The sequence below is a fragment of the Protomyctophum parallelum genome (assembly GCF_964188405.1).
Source record: "Protomyctophum parallelum genome assembly, chromosome: 3".
Classification (NCBI taxonomy): domain Eukaryota; kingdom Metazoa; phylum Chordata; class Actinopteri; order Myctophiformes; family Myctophidae; genus Protomyctophum; species Protomyctophum parallelum.
In genome coordinates, this window is record NC_139698.1 from 32,632,728 (window position 1) to 32,657,895 (window position 25,168).

General features: G+C 40.6%; 2 protein-coding genes across 2 annotated transcripts; both read right to left on the minus strand.

Moving 5' to 3' along the window:
- Window positions 1-969: 969 nt before the first annotated feature.
- On the minus strand, window positions 970-10,983 carry cep76 (centrosomal protein 76). The gene is made up of 13 exons (XM_083761949.1): window positions 10,808-10,983; window positions 10,142-10,297; window positions 9,937-10,021; window positions 9,605-9,829; window positions 9,077-9,262; window positions 8,486-8,583; window positions 7,862-7,990; window positions 7,207-7,395; window positions 5,348-5,514; window positions 3,869-4,028; window positions 2,903-3,076; window positions 1,513-1,730; window positions 970-1,185 (listed from the first exon to the last, which is right to left on the minus strand). The coding sequence occupies exons 1-13, from the start codon at window positions 10,868-10,870 to the stop codon at window positions 1,047-1,049; spliced, it is 1,989 nt and encodes a 662-aa protein (XP_083618075.1). The 5' UTR covers window positions 10,871-10,983; the 3' UTR covers window positions 970-1,046.
- A 1,032-nt stretch (window positions 10,984-12,015) lies between these two features.
- On the minus strand, window positions 12,016-21,172 carry ptpn2a (protein tyrosine phosphatase non-receptor type 2a). The gene is made up of 9 exons (XM_083760370.1): window positions 20,976-21,172; window positions 19,576-19,666; window positions 19,368-19,468; window positions 18,765-18,863; window positions 16,571-16,708; window positions 15,701-15,910; window positions 15,083-15,244; window positions 14,431-14,639; window positions 12,016-14,101 (listed from the first exon to the last, which is right to left on the minus strand). The coding sequence occupies exons 1-9, from the start codon at window positions 21,030-21,032 to the stop codon at window positions 13,912-13,914; spliced, it is 1,257 nt and encodes a 418-aa protein (XP_083616496.1). The 5' UTR covers window positions 21,033-21,172; the 3' UTR covers window positions 12,016-13,911.
- Between the last annotated feature and the right edge of the window lie 3,996 nt (window positions 21,173-25,168).

The following is a 25,168-nucleotide window of genomic DNA, read 5'->3' on the forward strand; positions in this document are numbered from 1 at the left end:
GTTTGAATGTGATGTGAGACACAAGTGCACGACTGCGCGTGTTGCATTTTGAGAACACATGCAGCAGTAGCAATATTTATACCATGGATATGTACTGTATTCAGACAAAATAAATCCACCGCAAGTACTACTCTTTTAGAAAGGGTCTCCGCTCCTAGCAGCCAACCTGCTCCAACCAGCCAACTACCTCCTCTCTGCGAAGGCCGACCAAGCAAGTTTGGTCAGCTTTCGACGTTTTCCTACTACTTACGACCCGACACGACAGCGTGCATACCACCCATTCCACAACAGATTTCCAGCCACAGACACTTTCCAACGCTTACCGCTGCCAATGTTGGTGCAGTGGAGATACCTTTATACAATGTTTTTTGCACCTTATGTCTAATCATGCACATACATGCCGCTATGTGAGCCCACCAATGTGTTACCACTTTCGCACCTCATGCTGAACATCATTATCTGCTGGTCTTATGCTATACGTACGTTACGTATAAGTGTATGTAGATATTTTTTACATGATTATTCATTGATTTTATTTACTCCCTGCTCTCCCTCCATTTTCTTCTCCTGTTTCTAGAAAACAGCTAAATGAGGGAGCTTATACAAATATATCTATAAACCAGTGATGTGACAAATAAACTTGATTCTGAAATCTGCCACTGCCCTGAAAAAGGTTACTGGTTAGGATTTGGAAGGCTTTTTTAGAATCGGCCTCAGATAGCTTAGCTCCATCAGTCACGATGACTCATATCTTCTGGCCAATGTGTACTGTACTGTATGTGACCTCTGTGTGTGCTTCATAAACGTACATGTCGTGTGATAATGCCTTGTGTCACCTTGTTCTCCAGGCCCGCTGGTAGCTTAACTGAGAACTAACTCAACTGCGGGACCAGTCATCAAACTTAACTGAGAAAACAAACAGAGGATTCATGAATTATCAACATGACCCATAGTTTACCAGCCCATGATTCCTAAGCACTGTTTATGAAAGCAAACGTGCAATAAGAGAAGAGTGTTGGACATCACTGTGTAAGGTAAACTGTCAGTCAGAGCACAGAGCGGTACTTGCAGGCGAACATGAGCCAGACAGCGCAGGCGTTGTCGGGGTAGACAAACACCCGAACACGGACCGACAGCCGCACGTGGTCTCCACGACAACACACAATCTCCTCGCAGAAGGAAGACCTGCACAAGCAACAACAGTAACAGTCATGTTACTATACTTGGTACAGCAAATGTAATTCATATTAGAAGATAAAAACATGAAATGTATTAAATACGAGAATTTGCCAAATTAAGGCAGGTCACCCACTTTACTGTTTACCGGTACTTATCTTTAAGTGCTTAAGTGAAGTAGTGAAACATACCCGACTCATAGCTGTTTTTCTGTCAAAATCTCTTTACCAAAACTACTGCTATTTTTGGCGAATGTTCCCCCCCAAAATAGGCATCGGCCATTTAAAATGAACTTATATTAACAATCACGAGAGCAGTCCTGTCCCATGGCATCACCTGAGGCAGGTGGCGAAGGCCCTGCGAGCGTTGCGATGCAGGAAGTGGATGGGGAAGCCTTTGAAGGTGTGCCCGTCTGGGACGGCCCTCCTAACTGCGTCCTGAAACTCCTCGTTGCCACAGGAGACCCCGTTGCAGCGCTCCAGCTCATAGGCCGACAGGGCAGCGGACAGCAGGTAGGACAGATGGTCGTCCCACACGGTCGCCAGTTCCAGGTCCTGGAAGCAGAAATGACTCATTTATTTACTAGTTTACTTTAATTTACTTTATTAGTGATGGTTTTTATAATCCTGTTTTTCGTTTGTGTGCTTTATTGGACAGGGCAATGTAACAAGAGAGGAACCTAAGTGGAGACAGGGAGAAAGGTGTCCAACACAGGTAGTCCCAGATGGAATGGAACTGGGACCTTCTGATCAGATAGTGCTAGCATGCATATCAGTCTGAGTCATCTTAAAGTCCCACTGTGTAACATCCATTCCATTAGTCCTTTTGCCCACACCTACGGTATCTCGATTGGTTAGAACACGGCTGCACTGCTCCAAAAAGAATGCTGCAGGATCTGATCTGAGCACTGAGGTTATTTTGCAGGTTATTTTGCAGTCTATTTTGCGGTCTGTATATATACATACCCCAACGTACCCCTCTGTCTATATAATAGTTGATTCCTACGGAAGCTTTTAACATTGGTCCGGTTCCTATAGAAACGCCCCACCGTTCCAACTGTGGGATTGCAAATATAATCTCAGTGCAAACCAGTTGAGTGTATGTAGCGAGTGTGTGTGTGTGTGTGTGTGTGTGTGTGTGTGTGTGTGGGGGGGCTGGCAAACATCGTCTTTTAAAGTGAACGTGTATGCTGGCACTAGGAACTGGGGTTTATGCCAACAGATAGCGGTAGAGATAGAGTTAAAAGAATTCCAGTACATTTCCGATGCCTAATTATTTTTTGCCGTTAGTATTGGGGTGGACACTCACGACTAGGAATTGTTAAAAAAATGATTGTGAAAAACATATTAGTGAATTATTATAAAAAAAAAAAAAACATAAGGTTACACAGTATAACATTAAAGTTTAAACAATGTATAACATTAAAGTTTAAACAATGTAACACGATTCAACTTGGAACCAATGCTTATTTCTGGTAGGTCGCCACAATACAAAGAGGCCCGGGCCGGCCTAGCGGTCCGGGCACCGAGGCTGATAATCCTGCCTGGTAAGCCTGACAGCGTGTCGCAGGTTCGAGTCCCGATCCCAACAACCTTTGCTGCGTGTCTTCCCCCATCTCTCTCCCCGTTTCTTGTCAAGCTACTGTATATCTATCAATAAAGGCAAAAAGACCCACCCAAAAACAAATCTAAAAAAAAAAAAAAATAGTAGTAAGGCAGCGATTTACCTTCCTGTGTTCAGATATGAGGTAGCGCATCTCTAGCTCCAGTTGGTTGCTGGTGGCAGCCGGTTCCAGAGACGGAGCGGACAGAGGAGGCAGAGGAGGCAGAGCAGTAGTGGATCCTGGGGCACAAACTGACCTCAGGGCCTCCTCACTCATCGCCTTCCATCGGGACGGGTTCTGAGTGGAAAGCCCGGCACAGTTAATTATGACATTTAGCAGAGGCTCTCTACTACCTAAGCAATGTTATTGCTATCAGGACGATTAGACATTTTCACCAACCAACATCATCATCATCAGTCTGTCTCTTCTTCTATATAGCTCTGGGAATGTATGTGAGACAACCCCGAGTTTCATTTCTATTGGAACCTCCGTGGTAAACGATGGATTTGAAAAACTCCTCCATCTGATTTGTGGAACTTTTGCAATGGAAACAGCACAATATGCCATTTTTTTCAACTCAGCTGCTTGGCTATGTTAATACATTTTATTATAGGGCGCTTTTCAGGGTACTCAAATGCACTTTATATGAATTGAAAATGATGTTTCAATTCATCCCTAAAATAAATGCATTTCCTTGCGTTGAACACTAGAGGGAACATTGCATGTATTAAACAGAAATACAGACATCACACAAAACTTATGTGGAAATGAGGCATGAGCCCAGACTCCACTGGAAGCCAGTTGAGTTCTTTGAATTGGGTCTTCCTTACATGTATGTGTACGTGACGTATGTGTCACAACTGTCTGCAGTTGGCTATCCCTATACATTAAGCTACAGGTTCTAGCTTAAGATTTTGTCAATTGAGTCCAATGCAGTTGGCTAAGGTCTATGGTTCATGATTTTATAGACAAATTCATCATTCAACATAACACAACAACACAATCTCCTCACCTTAGTGTACTCAAATAATAATACATTACATTATAATTCTTGCAAGCAGGATGGCAACTCATCCACCCTGTTCTCACCTGTAGGTCAAAGACACAGAGATCCACAGCATCAGAGGGCTGGCAGTTGGCTAAGAAGATCTGGTGGTTGAAGACACAGCCCACGGTGCGGTATGGGGACGTGGGTTTGGGTTGGGGTGCCAGAGGTGGTGCATCTGGGTCTATTGCCTGATGCAGGTACCTGGGGACACACAAGAAAACAAGCCCATTCAATGCCTCCAGAATAAAGGCATGATATGATTTTGATTTCTTTCACACCAAATCTATAAAAACTGTCTTTTATTGGAAGTCCATAAACAAAAATAAATTAACATTGAGGCTCTTTGGATGCGAAAAAAGGCCTTTACTTACAGTGCATTGGACATTTTTTGTTTTTAAAAGGCAGGAAAGAAACAGGCCTATAGCTATAATGGACTTCTAAATGTATTTTATGTATGTAATTATGTGTAGCTCTACAGTTGCTTCATAGTACAGACAGACACAACAGAAGACAATATAATAAAAATCACACCGTGTGAAGTGAGGGGTGCTAATATATTAAAGTCTAACTCATGTTGATTAGGTGATGTAATGGTGATGTTAAATAAACGGTGACAAAACAAACATTAAATTATCTTTATTGTTAATGGCATTTAATGTTTGTGTTAGGGGCAAGAGGACGTACATTTATATAGGAGGGGTTAGCACCCCTCGAAAATAGAGGTCCTACAGAGATGTCTTTTTGTAGGCCAAACAGCTAGGAAGTTACCTCTGCCATGGGTTTTTACGGCAGATTTCCAATAGAATGCTTGCATTGGTTTTGGGACATATTAAAAAGTGAAGCTCTGTAGTACACAAAGGCTAATGAAGTGATGATATTCATACATTTCCATTCAACAAGATACCGGTAACTCAAATCAACAGTTTTTGATACTAATAAATGTTTCGCCTATAATGCCCCAAATTGTGGTTAAGCTTATGGTAATTACAGACCTTTATTTCTGCATTGAAGCAAAATGTGGTGAGGGAATCCACTGCTAAATCTTCCAGGTTTTACGACTACAAACTGTAGTGTTTAATTGATCAACAAACAATACTGTGTGTGCAGTGCAAGTGGTCACTTTACAGTTTTACAACAATATATCCTGCTGTAAAACAGCATATGTTTAGCATATTATGTTCAACATATTACTGCCATACTACTACACTACTATGACAATCATCATCCCTTACATCAATAACTGCTCCATACCCGCATTTCCACCCACCGCTCAGGCTATTTGGACTGCAACAATGAATACAGATCTCGTGTGACAAATGCTACTAGCCTACTATACTTATTATTTGGTCAAAGTAAAAAGAATTGCATATGCCAAAGATCAATGTCCTTGTTGAAGTTCAGATCGATTGATCAACCCGCTGATGAGGACATACGAACTGACAAGAGATTTCTGCATTTTATAGCAGGATGTACAGTATACCAACACCCATGGCTGTAAACAGAAACACTACGAATCAAACCTGTGTGCCGTCAGACTCTCCCAGAAGGTGATGCTGCCATCAGTTCCACGGGTCATGACCCAGGCGTGTGGACCGACCTTGGCCTTGGTGCCCACACACACAAAGGCCTCCAAGCCAAAGCCTAGTAGGAGACTACACAGCAGGGTAGCATGATCCTCACAGTCACCCTGGGGGGAAAACATAACCCAAGATATTAAAGTCTATGGTTTCAAATTCAGCTGATAGCATTCGTTAGGCATTATCTGACTTCTCTTTATCCAATGTTTCCTCTATATTGCCCACTGTATTGTGCCATAAAGCAGAAATGACGCTCAGTGCCCACAGTCAATGACGGGTCATTTTACTCTACTACACAATCATAGCAAGGGTTCATTCATGTTATGGTGTCACATTAGCTTCTCCTCTTAAAAATAAATAATGTTGGTGATGTTGTGCATCTTCCTATAGTCATAACATTACTGTCTGTTCCATAAGATATCAATTAGAGCCTGATCAGCTGGTGACATTTTATTCTGAAGTCGTCATGTACTGTATATAGATTACACTGCTCTGTTTAATCAGCCTTCCCGACACCAGCAGACATTCAGAATCCTGTTGGATACTTAAGTTGCGTGCCGGACCGGTGTCGCACAGCAGAACTAGACGATCTACAAGCTCACAACAAGTCACAACGTGTTGTGAACTAGTATATTGGCAATTTTTGGCACATGACATCATGCACAACCAAATATAAATGACGCATGAGAAATGCTGAAGGCTTAAAATAAGAGTCAACTGTAAATGCAATACAGTAGTTTGTTATGAAATTGCCAATGAGACTAAGCAACTCCTATTTCAGTTGTACAACTTTTCCAGTAAGAGGCCGGGGATGAGAAGGGGGGCTTGTGCTGAGCTTAGGCTGCGGGGAAGTCAGAATGATAGATGATTCCCAGACGTGATAATATGGACGGCAGCTTTGGAACAGGCCAGGGACTGACGAGGGTAAATTAATTTCCCCTGGAATGAAAGTAATAAATCACAGCTGACAAGGGCCACTTTGTGAGAGGTGTGTTGTGTCTGCCAGCCATGCGGAGAGACAAGGAGGCAGAAGATTTTATTCTGTGGGGGTCCAGGGAATTTCCACAATATCCAGTCTGACATGAAAATACATCAGTCAACTCTGCAAGCTCCACGACTTTGTTTCTTAGGATGACACAATCAATGCTACTTACTTGAAAGTGAGAGCAATAATACTACCACTTTTATATTGCTGTTATATTTTAACAACGGTAGTAGCAGCAGCACTTTTAATATAAATTGATCAATAATGTAACAATAGATAGGCTTTGGATGGTTCAACCAAAATATAATATAATGATGACACTAACAATATAATACCAAACAAATGAAGTTGTATAATATTACAGTATTACCACAGTACTCTGCAAACCAAAGGCAGCAACTACATACAGTAGTAAACATACAATGTAGAAAAAAAAGAAGAAAAAAAATAGATGTCTATATTGTACAGATGAGCAAAGTTTATACACACAGCATTATCCCCCAGAATTGAGGGGGCAGGGTGAATAATATTTGTTATCAGTGTTGATAAACTCCAAATGATGACACTGATGCAACAGAATCCCAAGGTACAGTGATGGGTGAGGGCTACGTTTATACTAGGCTCTGGGCAATAGCAACTACATAGAATTATGTTTCTAGATATGTTTTAGAAGCCTCATTTTTATGTCATCATATGACTATGTCACTCAACATACTGTAAGTAACTAATCGCTTATTATTAAAGCTTTTAAGTCAAAATTGCCCTTCCATAGCGTCACACAATGTGGTTAAAAGGGTTAACCAATACATTTGCTCACCTTGCCTCTACAGAGAAATGCCAGCAGAGTGCACCACTGCTCCTGCTTGCATCCTCCTCCTACCACAGGTGCCTTCTCCTGAGCCAGCAGGCTGACGAAGCGTGCTGCCTGCCGTGGGCTCTCTAGCAGGCGACCGGCACGGAGAACACGCACATAAGAGCACACTGGCCTGTTGACACCGTTCTCATCCTGCACCAAACACACGTTCCAGACGAGGGTTAAAAGGGACAAAGTTGAGTTAAACTTGAGTCAAACTGTGTACAAGTAAATTCTTCGTGCTTCAACGCTGGAGAGCCTCACTGGGGGCTTGGGTGCGACCCATACTATTGTAATGAGGTTGTCTGTCTGTGTGAAGGCAATGCACCAGACCAATGTCGGCATTGATAACAAGTTTGTCCACCCAAGAGACCAGTAGATGAAGTATGCAGACCTCTGCTTTTCCTCATTATTCAAATTATTTGTATTCAAATATTCTGGCATACAAATGTTTTACGGGTCGTAAAACTATGTGCAAAGTGTTTTCTTTGTATTTAAGTTAGTAAATATACAATATAATAAAATATCCTATACCTAGACCTAAACAAATTGTTTTGTCATTTTTTGGAAGAAAATAAATATGTTTAGGAAGGAAGAAAAAAATGACAGGAGCCCAAACCTGTGCAAAGATCTTGACTAGTTTGGATTGGTGCGATGGACGGATCTCAAGAAACTCCCTCCACCACTGTTTGGCATAAACCAAAAACAGTCTCTCCTTCTCTGCAGTCTTCTGGCGTTCTAGTGATTTCTGCATGGGAAATAATCAATGCATGTGATCTGATTATGTTATGATCATGTTCAAAATATTGTGATTTGGTTATAAAAAAAGATTCAAGAAGTAGGCATGTAGCCCATGTTTTATTTAATGTAAATGTGAATAGTATTTCAGAAATTATTTAATGATGAATAACAAAAAAGAAAAACATCAAATGAACACATTGGACAAAGAAACCAATTAACTGAGGTAACCGAGTTTGAATCTAAAGAGTCATGTAGATTTAATGCAAAGTTTAAGTAATGTCTTTGAGTGAGTCAATTCAGGAATTATTAAACTAATCAATGCAGAGAGAAGAAAAGTTTCCTACTCTTAATGTATACTGCATCATGCGAGGGTGTCGCTTAAAGAGAACTAATTTAATACGTTACATATCATAATGCAATTCATTGTCAGCTGCTTGTATTTGTGTTTTTTGGTAAGCAACACTGTCATACTAAACTACAGTATATATAAATGAGGTTTTACCTGTGTGGTGATTATCTCAGCACTCAGAGTCTGAGTCAGAGGAGGGTAGAGTTCAAGGCTGACATTCAGCACACCAGCTGGTACCTTACTCTCACTTCCTGAAGAACACACACACACACGCGCGCGTAACAACAGAGATCTCCGTCAATGGCAGGGAATGTGTTCAAGGGATAGTTCACCCAAAACATTACATTATTTTCTATCAATTACTCAACCCATGTTTCACAGTAAGACTACGGTCATTACTATAGTACTATTATTGTCATCACCTGGGTGGGTCAGTCGTCTAAATGTTAAGCCGTGTAAATGTTCAACAACACAGCCATACAAAATAACATTGACAGCTATGAAGTAGCGAAAGCTTGACCTGCATAGCAACAGTTGCTAAACTATTTGGATTGGCATTGGACAATCGCTTTTTGGGGTGGGATTTAGCGAAGGGCTAACTCAAGGCTCCATCGGGTGAGCCTTGAATTGATAGAAGAAAAGGTATTTTGGGGTGAACTATCCTTTTAATTTAATAAGTGGTTAAATTGTTGCTAAGAATTATGCTTTCATTTGAACATACAGTAGTTTGAGCATTTCCCTCACCAACCCCCAGCAATTCCACAGCAATGCAAGTCTTCCCATTGGGCGAGCTGAGGACAGTCCTCCAGTCCAGGAAGTAGGAGGAGACCAGAGTGGTTTCGCTGGACGTATCTGTCTTGATCAGTACCATGTGGACTGGGTCACAGATAGACAGCATGGTGGTGGCGTCGGCCATCTTACTGCCTTCCCCTGCAAGGCATAGAAATAATGTGCATTGATAGAATAAACAGTACAAATATATAGCACAGTTCTATGGATTCTTCTGTACTCAATGTTTATTTTTGTTGCCTTTAACCACTATACCACTTGAACCCCTATGTCTGGGGGGGAACATTCACCAACATTAGCAGATGTACAAGCTCATAACGCATCACCTTGTGACGCATTGTGAGCTTGTAGAAAAGGTATTTTAGGCACAGAGATTTGGTGTAGAGTGAAAAATTGTAGATCTGCTATTCTTGTATTTCTCATATGACTTGCCCAAAATGGGGAAGCCAGGAATAGAAGTGGTTAAACAGGACGTGGTGTTACCCATGCCATCTTTATGGATTTCTAGAAGGAAGCCCTCTTGCAGGTCCGGTTCACAGGCACAGGGCACCGGCTTTGATCGGAACCTCTGGTTGCGGAAATGCAGGTAGAGTGTAAAGGTAGAGCACACCTGGCCAGGTAAGGGCTCTGGTTCCTGGAGGTGCTCCAGAAAGGCCTTACCACCAACCACTTGTAGATAAAGGTACCGCCTTGTTGGGTCAATGTTAGCTGAGACAACAGGGAGGAAACCACATCCACTAATAACTATGGTGTCCAAAAAGAAGGGACTCTCAAAGTGACAGCACATTCCCCATTTAGGCCCATTATCTCCTTACTTTTCTTTAACCGAGTCAGGTCTTTGTCAACAAAATGAGTAGCAGGCTTTGAAGGCGATCCTTTGTCAGTTTCTATTGGAGATTCCTTATTCAAACGGCAGAATAAACAGAGGTTAGAGGAGGACTGTGAAGTGATGTAAGGAAGATAACATACTGTATATCTGTACGTGTAAATGCATAAATTCCCTGCCTAGTGGTGTGCAACCTTTGTGAAATGTAGGTCTTTCATGACATCATCTACAATGCCTCTTCGTTGCAGAGCATGAAGAAAATCCGCCTCAGAGAGTGCATGATGTCCAGCACCAAGGTCATCCCTCACAGTCTCAGCCAGAACGTCTCGGATCTTGCCATGTATGTTCATCTACAAGAAGAAAAAAAATGATACATATATATATATGTGTATATGTATATATATATATATATATATATACACATACAACATACAAATACATACATACACACACACATACATACTTTATTGTATTATTTTTTTTAATATATGGAGGTATTGGGGGCTGGGCTTTTTTTTTTTTACAAAAGAGCCCCCCTTTTAAATACACACACACACACACACATACATACATACATACATACCTACATACATACATTTCAGAAGTTTTAGCAGTTTTTAAGGACCCACTTTTAGGCTAGTGCACCAGAGCAAGCTCTTGCCTTTTTTTAAACCCTACCCATTTTAACCAAATACATACATACATGTATACATAGGCTACATACTTTAAGATTAGGGATTAAGGGAATGACTTTGTGCTTTCGTTTTGAATGTACGTATATGATGTTTCGCAAATGGAAAACAACAACATAATCGTGATAATAATATATAATAGTGCCATCAGGAGCCTTTTCCACTTACCTTGATCAAATGGTTGTGAATTATTTGTTTCAGTTCGGAGGCTTTCTCTGGCGGTAGAGACATTATGACTTTTTGAGCTGCTTCTGCAGCCAACTATTATGAAATCGAATGAGATAACTAATGACAAACGTTGTGTACGTGAAAGTGCAAATTCTGACTACTTCTTTGACAATAACAACAAAACAACTGCCAATTGAAACTGGCGGAAAAGCAAGCGCGAACTATACGCACAAGCGCCTGAAAATCTACTACATTTTTGTGATTACACTTCTAATGTAATCACAAAACAAGTCAGTGCTACATATCATAGAGCGTAATATAATTTAGAAATTAACGTGAAAGAAAACGTTTATTTTACGTTTGTTTCGTTTAAACTTATTTACAACGTTTTAATTTTATTCGGGCATTCTATTGATAGCACTCATGTCGTCAGCCATCTGCGACATTCGGACCTTAGCGGCAAAGGACCTTATATTTTTGTAGTTTGAAAATGGATTGTAGTTCTTATTTACTTTACTAATAAATTATGTTGCCCCGGTGCTTGCCCGTTTTTCCTCCCGGAATTTTCCCCAGTGAGGGGGATAACTTTGTAATATGCTATTGGCTGTTTGTATTATTTTTGGAAAAATATAAAAAGATACTCCTGTGGAAAGGCTATATTATTTGACTTATATTGAACCTATAAACAATTTAGTATTATTTAGTATATGTAAGGTTTTGCCCCCTCAAATGGTACCTCGTCAGATAATCCCCACATATCCTACAACAACTTCTGTGAACAGACTTCACTGTAGTAGCTTTTCATAAATTATATTTGTACTTAGGCTGTTCTGCTGTCATGAAGGTTTATAGTTAGAGAAATTCAAAGTCCAGCCGTCTGCTGTCCAGCCTCTCCCACCCCTCACTGGGGAAAATTCTGGGAGGAAAACAGAAACGGGGCGAGTAGTTCTGTTACCCTCCAGTCCAACCCCCAGGCCAGGGGGAAATGTAATTACTGCAGTAGTCAATATGAGCAAGAGCCTCTTTTTGCTATTGGATCAGTTCCTTGAATCCACATTGAGGGGGCATCCAATGTTGCTTGCATTGATTCAAAGCAGTCAAAATTAAATTATGAATACTGTAGCACAGCATACAGCTTGATGTTGGGAGCTGTGTTGATAATTGAATTTGCAGCTGCATTATTTGACAGGAATAATCCTCCAAACAGATTTTGTTATAAAAGAGGAACATTTTTATTCAAGAAGTAGTAAGTAGTCCATGTTTTGTTTGATTTTCAAAACACCATCTGTCATGTTCTCACTGCAGCTCAACAGTGTACAAAACTCCCCTGAATCTTATGTGGAAAAAAACAAATGGAATGTTATGGTCAAACATTATATCCCGGGGCAAATAAGAAATGTGTACAAACCACATTCAATAGGGGTAAATATCCAGTGTACAATTGATCACTCCATCTCACTGTATATAATACATGCTAACACATTTGGTGCACTATTAATTTTGATACACATTTCCTTGTATCAATTTCACTTACTGCATATCCTTCAATGCAGTGCAAACATGCTATTCTCTCCAGTTTGGGAAATGTCGTCTCACGGTACTGTGTTTTCAAATTTAAAAATTCTGCCGTTTTGGTCATGGTAGGAAATCTTTTTTTCCTATCCAACCATTTGACTCACTTCAAGGCACATTAAATAAGTATCCATCCCAGCAAATGAATAAATAGACTAATTTATTGTGTCACCTAATTTCTAATCCTACGCAGCCTAAGCTCACAACAAAATTTGAATACAAGGTGCAAACGTTTAAATTGCACTATGAAACATTCCGTTGCATAGGTCGGTGCCAGTGAATCTAATACACATCTGGTCAACCATTTGAACAGCAGTACCAACTTAAACCCCATATACTTGCACCAAATCTCTTCACCAAACTATAAGCTTACAATGCATTGCAACACATTGAGATTGTAGATCAGAGTATTTTTGCTGAATGATCTCCCCAGAATAGGGAATTATGTGGTCATAATTCCCAAAATAATAGTTGCACTGCTAAATGCATTCCATGCTGCAATTCCTAGAGAGCAACAGCAAAAACCATTAAAAAAATTAAAATAAACATTGTGATTACTTTCTAATGTGGGCATCAGTTCTCACAGACCCAACAGAAAATACATTCTATATGATGGGAGCGCAACTTTAAGATTCTACCATAGCTCAGGACATCAACACTTCGCCACATGGAATTCTTTACTGATAAGAGTAACTCTGTTTTCCCTAAGGACAATAGTGGGATAACCTGAAAATACACACATTAACCCAACCAGTGGGCTAATCTACACACAGAAAGAGACTTGACAGCTTGTTTGATTCATTTAAGAAGTAAAACCTATGAAAGTTTGTTCATATAATAAAAAAATAAATGAACAGATTAATATATTCTATGAGTTTGAAACATCAGCGCTCGGCAACTGACCAGAAGTATCTGGTCACACAAAAAAATATATCTGGCCATATTGGCATGCCCTGCTGACACAAATGGAACAACAAGAGGTGCACTGAAAAACATCTAAATGCATGCATGAGAAACAAAACAAAAACAAAAAATCATTTTAAGAAAAGAAAATGCTCTGTTTTAGCTCATGTCTAGTCTCTGGAGTTTCAACTGCGTCTATGGTAGGATGGAAAGTCAGCACACACCTTTTGAAATGAAAAATGTAAAACATGTCCACAGATGAACAATAAACATCTGACCTTTACAAATAAAGAATGCAAAAATAAAACTGTCAGAATATTCATTTTTTGTACTGCGCCTTTAGTAAGTTTTGTTCCAAAGCTTTTTGTTATGATACAGTACATTCATCAAGTGACAATTATGTTTTTTAATCATCGTGCTGGCACCAAGATCCTGAGATGTTATTTTTTTTTTGAAGATCTTACGTGAAAAATATACACACTCATTTGATCCAGCGCTCTGGCATTTTGACCTTAAGAAATAAATAACCCCAGTTATGCACATATTACCATGTAATTCTACTTGAAGAAAAGTACCTAATCCCCGGTACTGGTGCAAAATAAGAGTCAGTTCTAAGTGACCAAGACAGTTCACTGGGAGTAGATCCAGCACGCCAACAGGCCAACAGCCACGGCGACCCCAGCGCCTACATTAAATAGAATTGGCTTCCAGTATAGCCAATTTTCTTTTTGTTTCTCTGAGTCGGTCAGTCTCTGTTTCATCTGCTGGACCTTCTGTGTGGTGCTCGCAATCCTCTCCTCACGGTGTCTCTTTCGCACACTGAAACATTAAGAAAGAAAACTATTAAGCAAACGATAATACTTGAAATGCCTGACCATCATTTACGATGTATGATCTTGCACTGTCACAGCAGCATTGCTGTGCCACAGTATCACAGTTTTATTACCGTCATGTTTCTAATAGAGTTAGGTTCCTTGCAGTCAAAACGTAACCACTTTCAACCTGGTGTCCAGGTTTGGGGCATGTCATAATAGGCAAATAATTTTTGCAGCATGACATGTACTACAAAGAATAAAACGGGGTTTACATAAATAACTACTACCCTGTCATACTCTCCGACCTACAACTAAAAGTGTGTATGTACTTACATCCCAGAGCCCTCTGTTACGTTGTTGTCATGGCTGAGTGTGTCGGGCTGCTCCCTTGCTGATCCGTCATGTCCAGAGGGAGGCTCGTGCTCCAGACCGTTGGGCCTGTTGTCTATGTAGAGCCCGTCATCCAAGGAAGGCCTGGGTGGGGGTGGTGGTGGTAGATCTGGCTTGATGTTGTCTTTGAACATCACTATCGGCTCACTTTGCTACAGAGAACGGGAACAAAGGCATGATACACAAAGATGAGCATATTCTTACCGCATGTGACATCTCAGGGGAGTATTGAACAAAATAAGTGAATCCCGTTTAATAAGACAAAACCAGAACATGGTGAATTATGTTGACACCTCTGTAGAAAATGTATCTCTCAATGACCAGTCACCGAACACAGCCAATGCAAATTATTTCCTGATTTTCTTTTAGAGTAGATCTCCGATCTCCATCCCAGAGCGTGCACACTACCTTGTTTATACTCAAATTGAGTACGAGAAAAATGCACTGGAAATGTAGGTCTTTTCATAGGTGATCTATCAAAATTATGCTGACATTATCCTTTCAACATTGTCAAAATAAAGTGAGTCAGAGCAGCTGTCAATGCAGACTGAATTTCTATCTATTTTAAGATCTCAGTTCCAACCAATGAATCTACCTGTGTTGAGATGTCTTTCAGAATAGACTTGGCCCCCTCTATGACAGCCATATAGGAGAAGCGGAGTTGGTCTGGGGTCTGGATCAGGCCCATGCGATACTCCCTCATATCCAGGAGGACTCTCTGGATGTCAACTGTTGATGGGTCCTTCCTCTTGTCCATCTTCACAACAGATAAGGAAGAGGATGTTTACAATGAAGCTGAGAAGAATGTTTAACAAAGCCTATGTTTTGACAAAATAGTGCTATGATGCACATCCCAACAATACAATGATGAACAAAGGAACAAATGCAAAGGATTGAGTGATGGTAAACAACACTCAATATCTATATCTACCTATATCTATATCTAATATCTACCTAGAAATTCTGTGACAGACAAGGTAAGTAAATAAGTAAAACATGGCAATTTATTTAGTCAATTTACAGAAAATGCCCCTTGCCACGGTTACGTTTATACCAGCATAGTCCCTATGTGATAAACAAAGATTAGTAAGACAACGGTAACGTGACAATAGGTAGACTTATGGTTAAAGTCCAACACTGGAAACCCTTCCTGTAATTCCTAAATCATTCCATGGCAATTCCAATTCTGTTCTCTGGCCATCATTTTCCTCACCAGAACCAGACAGGTGTCCACCAATGAGAAGGTCCCCGAGCGTCCTATCCCAGCACTGCAGTGCACCACAGAGGGCCCGTGTTCTGGACCCAAGGAACCTGACTCCCGCACCTTGAAGAGGAAGTTGAGGAAAGAGGCAGGGGATTCTGGGACGCCAAAGTCAGGCCATGTGGTATAATGAAAGTGGTAGATCTCCCTGGATTCCCCTGTCTGGAACAGGTGACACAGTGAGAAAGTGGAAGTGATGATAAGGAGAACCAGTCAGAGTAGCTTTGCATACCAAATGTATTCCATAACAGTTCTAAAGAACTTTGTTGAGGATAAATTATAGAGCAGAAAATGCAATGCAAACATGCAATCACTGCAAATATAATCAAATAATCTGCCAAGTGACAAGTCAATGGAAAGACTGCTGCATTGTGACTGAGAGTGCTACACAACTACACTGTCAAACTATGAGTGTTAATTTAACTTTAAAGGGACCGCTGGAAAAAAACTGTTGACTGGAATGCTGAATTACTACGATGACCATAATGCTTTGGTGCACTTCCCGTAGTGGACTTGTAGTCCAGGAAGGAAGTGAGACCACATTTTCATGACAAGTTTTGGTCATGAACATGGCACCATGACTAAAATATCTAAAAACACATATTACCCACATAAAAACTCTAGGAAAGTGTTTCTTGTGTCCTAAACATCATCATCAAGACTGTACAAATAGAACTTATTTGGTTTTGTTTCAGAGTTAAACAAACACTCAAGACTTTACTGTGTGTGCTTCCCCACAAAATACAGTCTTTATACTCGACTACTGGGATTATGGGATATTACATTTTATATGGTCACTGATCAAGTGTTGAGTCTGCTCACCTTTGAGTTTTGCAGTTCTAGCACTCGTATAGTGTAATAGGACATGTCCTCCTCTGAAACTAGTCTCACAACAAACCCTGTGTCTGTGAATGGCATCTGTTGCTCTTCTGTGGTGGGCCAATACTGGGCACACTTTTCCTGTTACAGAGAAAATATATGAGTTAATTACATTTTCTTAGAAGAATCTTTATTGTCTCATCACAGGTTTACAAGGTAAGTTGAGTTGAAGAAGTTAAGTTTCTCGAGGTCTTGTCCACGAGTGAGGGGAGTACATAGAAGGAGATCAGTTGGAGAATCAGAGCGGCACTGTACCGCACGCACTGTTGTGACGAAAAGAGAGCTGAGCCAGTTCACTGAGAAATCTTCGTTCCTACTCTCACCTACGGTCATAAGGTATCTCCCTGAGAGAGAGACTCGGAAAGGAGCCAGCTTAGGTGGTTCAGGCATCTAGTACTGATGCCTCTCGAGCGTCTCCCTAGGGAGGTCCACGATGCACGTCCCACTGGGAGGACCAAGACCAGACCAAGGATCACTTGGAGGGATTACATCGACACACTGACCTTGGGACGCATCAGGAAGAAGTTACTAATGTTGCTCTGAAGAGGGAAGTCAGGTCTGGAGCTCTCTGGTGGAGCTGTTGCCCCCGCGATCAGACTACTACCGCTTAGGTTGAAGATGGATACACAGCGTGTTCCTCGTAGAATAAGGCTAATCTCCTAGGGCAGGGGTTCTCAACCTTTTGGGCTACTTTGGCCATGTCTCAACAACAACCCCAAAAGGTGTTCCCTGATTGAAAGGTATAGTTACGTATAGGGGTTCGCGGTCAAAATGGGTTAACAAGAATGCTGTAAAGCAAGTCGGGGACGACAGAGACAGAATCTGGTAACTTTCAAGCTTTTTCCCCCAAGCCTGGATCAACTTGTTCGGTCAAGTAAGACTCAAGCCATGTTTAGAAGGCTCTGGGCCATTGTTCATGCCCAAGCTGTAAAAAGCTAAAGACGGTAACATTCAATAAAATTATAGTACTGTATAAAAAGCACCGCCACATAAAAGTGAAGAAAATAGAATGCCCTTTTGAGTGATATTCTTTGGAGGTGTGCCATTTACGGCGACTTTGGGGTTATCAGTTCCCCAAAATACCTACAGAGCATAATGGCTGTTATCCTCTAACCCTTATTGTGTAAGCTTGAGAGGTCCCTGTGTTGCCCTGAGAGGCCCAGACAGGAAATGCTGTCCCTTGTGGCATCCTATTTTGGGGATATATTATCCATCTAGTGTCAAAGCCAATGGAAAACCTCTCTCTGTGCCAAAAATGCCCCTGTCCAATCACCATCTTCACATATTAGTGGTGGTGAAGGAGAATAACTTGCCCTTTATTCTCAAAAGAACACAATTCAACCATCTTCTCACATTAGATTATCTTGGGAATGTGTGTGTGTGTGTGTGTGTGTGTGTGTGTGTGTGTGTGTGTGTGTGTGTGTGTGTGTGTGTGTGTGCGCGCGCGCGTGTGTGCGTGTGTGTAAACACTGGCTGACAAGAAGCATTGATGAAGACGGAAATATGAACCTTAATCCCTCACATCGCAATGATATTGCGGTAGCATTAAATCCATATGGTCCTCTCAGGCAAGTGATGACCAAATCAACACCACAAGGGCAAAACTGATTCTAGAGCGGTACAAACTGTATGTGTATAAATATGGGGAATATATGGAGATCCAGGATATTTAACCACTTAACCCAGTGGTTCCCAAACTGTGGTGCGTGCACCCCTTGTGGTGCGTGAGCGCCTTCTAGGGGGTGCGCCACATGAAGTCTAATGGTGGTGCTATGGTTTTATTTATATATCAACATATTAAGTATATGCAGAATATAGCCTATCCTGCATATAAATGCCATATTTAGGTTCATATATGTGGATAAATAGGAAATATATGTCTCTATATAACTTATGCAATTTATATTTCCATGTGGGGGGTGCGTCAGCTAGGTCGGGACGTAACAGGGGGTGCACGGCCAAAAAGGTTTGGGAACCGCTGACTTAAGACCTATACTGTGTTGTATGACCAAGCGCAAAAATAGCCGTTCTCAAACCCACAACAGTGGTGAGCTTGTAGATCCGCAATATTGGGGAAATTAAAAAAACGACATTTTGGGTACTCAAAATAGAAGAAAAACAAGTATATAGTACTCACAGATCCTTTTTCAATTACTCTATTGAGCATTATAACGGCTTTGGAACATTGCTCCCAGATCATTAGCCAGAAATGGCCACATGTGTTCCTCAAAGGGCCCTGTGGAACCAAAACAAAAAAGGTATTCAGGTGACATATCAATGTGACATTCAATGTTCACAGGTATCCTTTATGATTTGCCTAAAAAAAATACAATTGTATGAACAAAGCTGACCTCATTGACCATATACAGGCAGTAGGCATTTTGCTCATACATCATATTTGGAGGGTTCGGGAAATCCCACCCAGTCTGGTCAATTGATTAACTCATGATTAAATTGCTTGCTAAGAGCTTGAAGGGAAACGCCACGCCACACTCTCATAACAGTGATGTGATTACTTTATTTGTAGACTGACAGTACAGCAGGCAAGCTGCCTTCTTCATGATACTGCAGCTTTTCTGCTGGAATGTTAGCCTATAAATAAAGTAATTGCATCAGAGTTTAGTGTATGACAGCTCCCTCCAGGCTCTTCCTGTTCCTAATAACCAGTGCCTCACCAATATTATATAGGCGATTGTTTTAATTTCGGTCTAAGAATTGCTTGTAAAATGTAATGCATTACCTGAGATAGAATGTAAGCTCTTTGAGCTTCCTCTACCATGACTAAACTTGCATTTATGTAGTCATTTTCACAGCTTTCAAGTTTTACCCGGCTGTGATCATCTGAAACCACAGGCAACTCTTGTTATAATACTCTCATTTTTGCAATCAAAAATAAATGTAACAAATAAAAACGACAACAAATAAAAAATAGTCAACTTTGCACATACACGGGCTGACATCTCTGTACCGGTTCAAATTCCGATTCTGTGGAAGTTTTGCCACTCTGTAGGGGAATTCACCGGCTTGGTTTCGGATTTCCTAATGAAAGAATTAAAGAAAAATATGATCACATAGCGATTAGCGATAGCGTTATGACACAGTGGTGATACATAAATTCATGCTTTGTTTAACACCACCCTTTAAGATAATACATCTAAGCAGCATTATGAAATGTAGTATTGTTGCAGAATGACATGGATTTTCAATGACAGCTGAAATGAGTATGTGTAAGGAACATATTTCAACTGTGTATATGTACATGATCACTGATTAGGAACTATCAGGACTCAGGAGCAAGCTTCACAGTGACAATATAGTAATCATTATGATGCTGCATGCAGAAACACGAATTTATCTTTCAAGTTTTAATATATCTCGTCTAATATTGTGAGAAGGCTGTTCTGGCGGATCTGTAATCGCCTCGAATCCGTCAAGTGATTGTGTAATAATAATGTAATAACACAAACGTAGACAGCAGCTGATATGAAGTTGGGCTGACCGTTTTCTCTGACAGACAGCGATGAGCAAGCACTGCAGTCTAACTAAAACTATTATTCAACAGGCACATGGCAGGGTCACGTCCTACAGTAATAGATTAGAGAAACTCGGATGCTGTATCAACAGCAGACCGTCCTGACTGAGTGCAGCATATCTACTGTAACTGCATGCCTGTAAAACATACGGAAAGCTTTTCTCTGGGAAGTCTTGATGACTTCTCAGAAGCTGCAGTTGACGGTGCTTAAACTCTAGTATACGCCTCTGATGTCACAACATCTAGACTCCTAGAGGAACTGAACCGCGCCTTCAGCTCTTTAAAAATGACGTCTTTTGAAGCGAAATATTTTTATTCACTTATATTACGTACATTTCGACGCCCTCGAGACAAGTGGGTACTGACGGCAGGACCCCATGAAGCATTTAATTTGATTTATTATAGCAATTATATTCAACAGATCTACAAGGTCACTCGGGCTGCAAATGCAGTGAGCTTGTAGATCGACTATACAACACTTCCGATTGTTCATTACGTCATGGTCTTATCCTTGGTGTGTCTTTTATTCAAAAAGCTAACATTAGCGCCGTGTTAGTGCACGTTTTAGCTCATTAGCTACGGAAGTCGGGGTAGCTAACGTGGTCTGCTTCTCGTAAAGTGGCACTGCCAGTCTGCCACTGGGATTTCGTTATTAGTCAAACACAATGCGTTGAAGTCGACCACTCAACCAAATGACTTCCCAAACAGGCTCTTAAGGCGAGCGATCGGCAGAGCTGTACAACGTTAGCTAGCAAGCACGCTAGCAACCAACCAATCGCCATAGAAACACATGAGAGGCCCCGTGTCGCGACTTACATTGTAGAGGTTTTGCCATCGTCCTGACGAATCAATGTCTTCAAATTCTTGTTCCATTTTATTGGATTAGTGCCGCTGGACACCCGTTAGATAATACTCACTTGTTTACAACGCCGTTCGCAAAGTTATTCCGCTCTGACAGCCATCTAAACAGCAGTCAGTCTCTCTAACCCCAGAGATTCCCAGCGGGGAGTCTGGTCAAGCAGAACACTACACTGCACACAAGCCACACATTGCGATGATTTGGGTTGCCAGGTATGTCAGTCTGCAAATAGCTCCACCTATCTCTTAAAGTGTTCAATTCAACACGGTGATTATATCGATGTCATAGTAGTACAAACAACGGCTTAATACTCTAATTAGGGTATTGATAGCTGGCTAAATGCACACAATCATCTATAATAGTCTCACAAGCTAAGCGTGACTTTCTATCAAATCTGGCACCCCAGGCTGAGGACCACCAAGCGGCAAGCCTAAGCAGAGTTAACAACAAAAGTTTATTTTGCTCCTAACACTCTGTGATTAACTTGACGATTTCGCCCCAAAGATTATTTTCGAGTTATACATACAGTATAATGTATATACCGGTATGTGTGTGTGGTGGATATCTATGGTAAGTCATACTGTGCAAGCTGCCTTGGACTAGCCCTAGAACGGCTCTTGTTGTTACATACAGTATGTACAGTATTTCACGTTTCCGTTTCAAATCATATTATATCACTTTTTTTTAACCAAATTGGAGAAATATCACTTCACCTAGTTTGATAATCTGGTATCATGAAACATTGTCATCCCCATGACCCTCTAACCTAGTAGCAAGTCTGAGCCACATGACAGTAATAAATGAACAACTACAACTTCTCTGTAGTGATGAAATTAATTGAGCTCTGTGTATGGTCAATTTGGTCATTCAACATTGTATACATTCATTTAAGTGCCTATACCCCTTAACTCTTTAATTCATGGTATCTGGTTATAGTGACTTTTGGAAAACATAAAAAGTCATTACTGTATAGTTTCAAATCTAGAGATTAACTACACTTTTGTATTGAGTACATTGAGTACATCGCTTACGACATATTTGAAATCAGACAGTAAGATGACAACACATTTACTTTATACTAAACAGCAGAATTAAGTCTTGACTAAAGCTGGATATCTCAGAATTTATTCCACAATATCAAATCCAATTTGTATGAAATAAATGATTCACAAATTCACAATTGATCTATGATGGTGTTCAGCTTCGCTTCGTACCTACAATTTCAGCCATGACCATGTCCCTTACCTGTTACCGTTCTAATGAGCCACATACACTATAAATGATGGAGCATGCACAAAAGAAAAAAAAATCACCCACAAGTTTATTCCAAGTTCATTCTGATTTTGGGATATTTGCCTTAACACTCCCTCTCATGTTCTACTGCTTAACTGAAAACTGCTGTTTTATCATGGCTTATAGAAAACACAATCCTTTTATTTTCACTAGATGGCAATATTGTGCTCTGGTACAGGCGACTCATCAACAAATAGAAAGGGCATCTCTGAAACCTTTAAAATGTGTCCCACTGTCAACAAAGACCTGTTTTGTTTGATTGATATTTTTATTTCACAGTGCTACTTTGAGGATGAAACCATGAAAAGCACCAAGACTTGTTTACATCAGGGTTCTCCAGTACAAATATACACTTCTATGAAAAACAGGAAATCATATTAAGAAAGTTTATGGGAAAATGAGGGGGAGTCTACAGGGGCCAGTTTGTAATTGCAGCCGTCCATAGGTGCTCTTTGAGAGCGGTTTTGAAGGAGTCTAGGGATTCACATTTCTTAATGGCTGTTGGTATAGGTATAGGGCGTTCCACGGCATAGGAGTGAAATTAATTTAATCCCTTGTTTGAGCCGAATCTGGGTTGCACATGGTTTGTTGAACTCCCTATGGTGTTGTGAGTGTGTTCTTTCTTGACATTAAGGGCGTTTGAGGTGCTGTGGTACCAAGAGGTGCATGCCTAGTCAAAGAAACCTTGTATAAGGGCCCCTGTTATTTAATAAATTATATTAAACCTTTAAAGAGTATGGATTGTATATTTTTTCCAGTCTTATCTGTATTTTCTGTCTGAGCTGACCTTCAAAATGTCCTATGCACTTGTACAAATAAAGTCTATTCTATTGATACATACCACCGTCTCCACTTTTCTCTCTCCCTCTCTCCTGGTCCTCCTTCCTTCAGTCCATCCACACATCTGGCGGCTGGCCTCATTCTCCCTCTTGTCTGTTTCCCTCTGAAACACACAAAATGGTGTGTTTAACACCTTTCCCTCCCACAGAAAGTTGTTAAATACACATCCGGTCTACAAAGGGCCTATAACAGTACTGTGAAAGCAAGCTGGGAACCTTACTGTACAGCAGTAGCTAAAGCTAGATAAACACTATACCCACCTAAGCCTAGAAGCACGCACACACACAGCAAACCATGCAGAGATAAAGAGTGCCACCGTGAAAAGGGTGCAAGCAGTCACGTCAATAAAACAAACCTCTAGGACCGTGGGTTACCGTGAGACCTACAGTATAGTGAAGACCTGTCGGCTGCACCACTTGGCTCCCTCTGACTCTGGATGCACAGCATGCACAGGACTCTATTGGGGAGAACAAAACAAACAACAAACACCACGATAAGAAATACTATAGCTAAATGAAACAACTAATTTGATGACTCGGTCACGCCATAGGTTTTATGAACACGGGGATAAGGCGGGCAAAATACTTGCACTTCAAATTAGGGAATCAGCTGCTTCTAGATTAATTACGGAGATCAATACAAACACTGGTCAAACTACTATTAATCAGCAGGAAATTAATGATGTATTTAAGCGCTTTTATTCAGATTTGTATACTTCGGAATCACTAGGAGATTCTAATTTGATTGATACTTTTTCAGAAAATTTAAACATACCTTCCATTAGTCAAGAACATAAGGTTCAACTTGAAAGAGCTATTACCTTAGATGAAATACATCAGGCAATCTCACAAATGCAGTGCTCAAAAGCCCCAGGACCCGATGGCTATACCTCTGAATTTTACAAGTCATTTACTGAACTCATATCTCCCCTTTTACTTAAAGTGTTTAATGAATCTCTCAACGCTGGCCACCTCCCACCAACTTTCTACCAAGCTAGCATCTCTGTTCTACTTAAAAAAGATAAAGACCCACTTAATCCAGGTTCATACAGGCCTCTGAGTCTTTTGAATGTTGATACTAAAATGTTAGCAAAAATTGTGGCTACACGCTTGGAAAAAGTGCTCCCAACTGTGATACATACTGATCAAACGGGGTTTATAAAAGATAGACATCTATTTTTTAATCTTAGACGCCTATTCGACATTATATATTCTCCCAGTAGTACCCCCCAAGATACGGAAATACTGTTATCTCTTGACGCGGAGAAAGCCTTTGATAGGGTCGAGTGGGACTTCCTCCTCTCGACCCTGTCAAAATTTGGGTTTGGTCCAACCTTCACTTCATGGGTTAAACTACTTTATGCTTCTCCATTAGCTTCTGTACATACAAACGGATACAGGTCTGAAAACTTCCCTTTGAATCGCTCGACCAGACAAGGCTGCCCTCTCTCACCACTGCTCTTTGCCTTATCTATTGAGCCGCTTGCAATTGCGTTGCGTGCTTCAGACACCTACACTGGTATCTTCAGAGGAGATAGAGAGCATAAAGTTTCACTTTACGCTGACGATTTATTATTATACATATCCAAACCTTCCACATCTATTCCTAGTATCATGTCCACCTTAGAAAGTTTTGGCAGGGTTTCGGGGTATAAAGTCAATGTTTCCAAAAGCGTTTTATTTCCTATCAATACACAAGGCAATCAAACTTTTGGCTCTCACCCATTTAATGTTATAACCAGCTTTCGATATTTAGGAATCATAGTAACCAAAGCACTTAATGACTTGTTCAAGCAAAACCATACAAAACTTTTTGAACGTACTGAACAAGACTTAACGAAATGGTCGAACCTTCCTATCTCACTTGCCGGCCGAATTAATATAATTAAAATGAATGTCCTCCCTAAATATCTGTTTCTATTCCAATGTATTCCAATTTTTGTTAACAACACTTTTTTTAAGAATCTGGATAAAATTATCTCCAAGTTCATTTGGGATAAGAAACACCCCCGAATAAG